At 44.0% G+C, this 4061-nt stretch overlaps 1 protein-coding gene across 1 annotated transcript; it reads left to right on the forward strand.

Moving 5' to 3' along the window:
• Nucleotides 1–2904: 2904 nt before the first annotated feature.
• LOC102256596 (olfactory receptor 7A10) lies at nt 2905–3858 on the forward strand. The gene has a single exon (XM_005869016.1). The coding sequence runs from the start codon at nt 2905–2907 to the stop codon at nt 3856–3858; it is 954 nt and encodes a 317-aa protein (XP_005869078.1).
• Nucleotides 3859–4061: the final 203 nt, after the last annotated feature.

The following is a 4061-nucleotide window of genomic DNA, read 5'->3' on the forward strand; positions in this document are numbered from 1 at the left end:
CCAAACCTGAATAGGATACATTAAATTGATTCTTGGCTGCCAGACAGCTGAAAGGCATCTTAATCTACATGTTATTGCCGCCTACTGGCCAAACACCTGAACAGCCGTAGGCTAATTCCCCCATTCTGACAATGGACTCTGTACCAAACCCTGACCCTTTGAAGTGTATATCCCTGCCTCGCCTCAGGACAAATTGTGTTAATAAAAAGCATGGGGTCCTGGGGACAGGAAAACCTAAGACCTTAGACTTAATATCTTGGATCTTAGCTCCTTTATCTAAGCTCCTCTGACCCCCAAATGCCTTTCAAAATTATATCTCGTCTCCGGACACTTTATTAGTCCCCGGATTCCTATTTAACATCTACGCACAGCCTTCTCCAGATTCCTGAACCCTTCTTGATGCTGGATCAAGAACCCTGGCAACAAATGGTAGGACAGGGTGGGGTTAGAGAACAAACAAAGGACTTGTATGCATGCATATTAGCATAACCAATGGACACAGACACTGGGGCGGTGGGGGCTTGCCCCTGGTTTGAATGGATGGGGGAGTGGGTCAATTGGGGAAAAGGAGACTTATGTAAAACTTTAGACAATAAAAAAAGAACTTGTTGCAATAAATTTTGGTTGTTTTAAGCCACCCTGTTTGGACTTAGTTGTTTCAGAATCCACAGAAAATAAATACTTACAGCCAAGCTCATCTGTGTGGCTATTGCCTAAATGTGCTTTCACACTACAATGGCAGAGTTAAGTAGCTCCAACAGAGCACTGATGGTCTAATAATAATCTTTATCTAGTACTTTACAACTATGTTTGGCAGTGACTGCTCTAAGTCACTAACAGGTATTGGTTTTATATTCAAAGTATTCTTTCTGTAAAGAAAAAAAAATATGTACCAATGTGAGTTTAAAGATGTGAATGCATTTACCCCAGATGAAAAAAATGAAGAATTGGATCTGGGTAATTTGTACAAAGGACACCCTACCTCTGTAGCTAAAGTTTACCCCCCATCAAGTGCATATTCATAATTGATCTCTGGTTTTCACAACTGAGGTCAAGGGGAAGTTTCTGGGAGGTTCCTGTTTGGGATGGGTGTGGTCAGGGACATCACTAAATCTCTGGGTCAGACACTCATGTGACTCACAGCAGCTCAGAAGCTCATGATGTTATCCTGTCCATGTGTCCTGCATGAGCACTTACATACCCTGGGGAGATGTTTATTCCAGTGGAGGTGGACCCATCAGTAGGAAGGGAATATGCATCTGGACCCCAAGGTGATCCCATGGAGACAAAACTGGCAGAAAAGTTGCCTTTTATTTCTAGTCCCTTGGTTTCAAAGGGGCTGAATTTCTTAGAAAACTGAGCAACAGTAAAACAGTCCATTTAATGAGGAGCCCTGAGAATTCAGCCTCTGGACCTCCCTCTGCAGACTCACCTGCAGCTCCTCAGCCACCACAGGCTAACATCCTCTCTGTGCCTCTCTAAGATGTTCAACTTCCCTGGAAAACCAGCACCTGACCTCCATTTCTTGCTCTTTCCACATCAATTGTCGAAGGGAGGAAGGACCAGTAGAACCAAATTCAGTGAGTGAGGCCATTGGGGGTGCCAGAGTGAGCACTGTGGGAAAGCATCATGGGGAGAAGCAAAGCTTTTAATAACTGTGTCTTCTGGGGGAACAGTCAGGCTGATGAAATAGTGAAAGGGATGGGCTCAAGATCCCGTACATTTGGTGTCCTTAGTTCTGAAGTTGTTAGTTCTGAACTTATTCCTTCTCAGCCCCTTTCTTCGCACCATCTCAGAGCACAATTTCATGGCCTCTCTCCTCCCACAGCAGGAACGGACCCTCCCTTCTGTCTGCTCAGCTCTCAGGATTCTGCTTTATTTCAACCTTAGCATTTCCTTTTCAGTGTGAAGAATTGACAGAGTGAGCAGCCTTGCAGAGCAGAAAAGCACTGACTTAGAGTCAGGGAGGTGTGAGTTCTCATTCACTCTTCTTCAGCTGGTGCCTGATGGACCTGGGACTCTTCTTACATTCTGTGGGGCTTTCTTTCATCAGCACAAGAGTGAGTAGAAGGACATCTCAGAGAATGCTCACGGAAGAACAGGTGCCATGGATCAAGTGCCCAGGACCAGTCACCAGGCACTCTGCTGGGCTCTTCCTCCTATTATTTTTTCTGTCATTAGCAGTGCGCGCACACACACACACACACACACACACACACACACACCTGAACAAAGAGAACCATATACCCTCACTATGTATCATGCACTGTAATATTTTCTTTTGTGCCTTCTTGACTCTATTTCACCATTCTCTGTCCTTTTTGAGTCTTGAATACCTAAAACAGGTGTCATCTCAGGGCTTTGGCACTGCCTCTTTTCTTACATAGTCCTCCATCCCCAAGAAACCCTGTGTCACCCAGTTTGTCTTCCTTGAGGTCTCTGTTCAATTGCCACGTTGTTTGCAGGGCTGCCTGAACTCCCAGTATAAAATAACACCCATTCCACTCTCTTTATAACTACTTTCTTTTTCTTCACATGACACCATCTAACTTGGTATATGACATATTTGTTGTATATTTTCTTTCACTATCATTATATTCTAAGAATTTTGTTTCTGAGCATCCTATACACTTTTTGGGGAGGTGGGAAATATCAATAAATATTCCTTAAGTGCATGAAAGCATTTCTCATGAAAACAGTGTAATCTCTGACAACCATGGAAAAAAAGTTTGAGGAAGAAATGAATTTCTAATCAGAGATGTCATGGGGGATGATACGCACAAAAAGTAAATATTGTTGCTTTGTTACAAAATATAATTGTAGCATTTCAACTATGCTTGTAATGGCCATTTGTGTAAAAACTAATCATGCTAATTTTTCTTTCCTACTAGTCACCTCCACACCATGGGACCTGGGAATGATCCTCTGATTTCAGAATTTCTTCTTCTGGGATTTTCAGAGGAACCAGCACTGCAGCCCCTCACATTTGGGCTTTTCCTCTCCATGTACCTGGTCACTGTGTTGGGAAACCTGCTCATCATCTTGGCAGTCAGCTCAGAATCCCACCTGCACACCCCCATGTACTTCTTCCTCTCCAACCTCTCCTTGGTAGACTTCTGTTTCATCTCCACCACCGTCCCAAAGATGCTGGCGAACATCCAGACACAGAGCAAAGTCATCACCTATGAAGGCTGCATCACCCAGATGTATTTTTTCTTACTATTTGGAGGACTGGATGACTTCCTTCTAGCCGTCATGGCCTATGACAGGTATGTGGCCATCTGCCACCCCCTGCACTATATGGTCATCATGAACCCCCGGCTCTGTGGACTGCTGGTTCTGATGTCCTGGATCATGGGGGCCCTGAATTCCTTGTTACAAAGTTTAATAGTGTTGCCATTGTCCTTCTGTACCGACTTGGAAATCCCGAACTATTTCTGTGAACTCAAAGAGGTGGTCCAACTGGCCTGTTCTGACACCTTTCTTAATAACATGGTGATGTATTTTGTATCTGTGCTACTGGGCGGTGGTCCCCTCACTGGTATCATTTACTCTTACTCTAAGATAGTGTCCTCCATTTGTAGAATCCCATCAGCTCAGGGGAAGTATAAGGCATTTTCCACGTGTGTGTCTCACCTCTCAGTTGTGACCTTATTTTATGGTACAAGCATAGGAGTGTATCTCAGCTCTGCTGCTACCCAAAGCTCACACTCAAGTGCAGCAGCGTCAGTGATGTACACTGTGGTCACACCCATGCTGAACCCCTTCATCTACAGTCTCAGGAACAAGGACATAAAGAGGGCCCTAAAAAGATTCTTTGGGATGGCATGTGCAAAGGGGACAATCATCTCGAGGTAAAAAGTGCCCTTGATTTTGGGGCTACAGAAATTGTGATTCTTTGATCACACTGTGTTTTTTTAGACTTGCTCCTTTTATTTTTTTTAAAAAACATATTTTTATTGATTTCAGAGAGGAAGGGAGAGGGAGAGAGAGAAACATGGATGATGAGAGAATAGTATTGATTGCCTGCTCCTGCATACCCACTCCTGGTGATTGAACCC

Source organism: Myotis brandtii, unplaced genomic scaffold, assembly GCF_000412655.1.
Source record: "Myotis brandtii unplaced genomic scaffold, ASM41265v1 scaffold2835, whole genome shotgun sequence".
Taxonomy (NCBI): domain Eukaryota; kingdom Metazoa; phylum Chordata; class Mammalia; order Chiroptera; family Vespertilionidae; genus Myotis; species Myotis brandtii.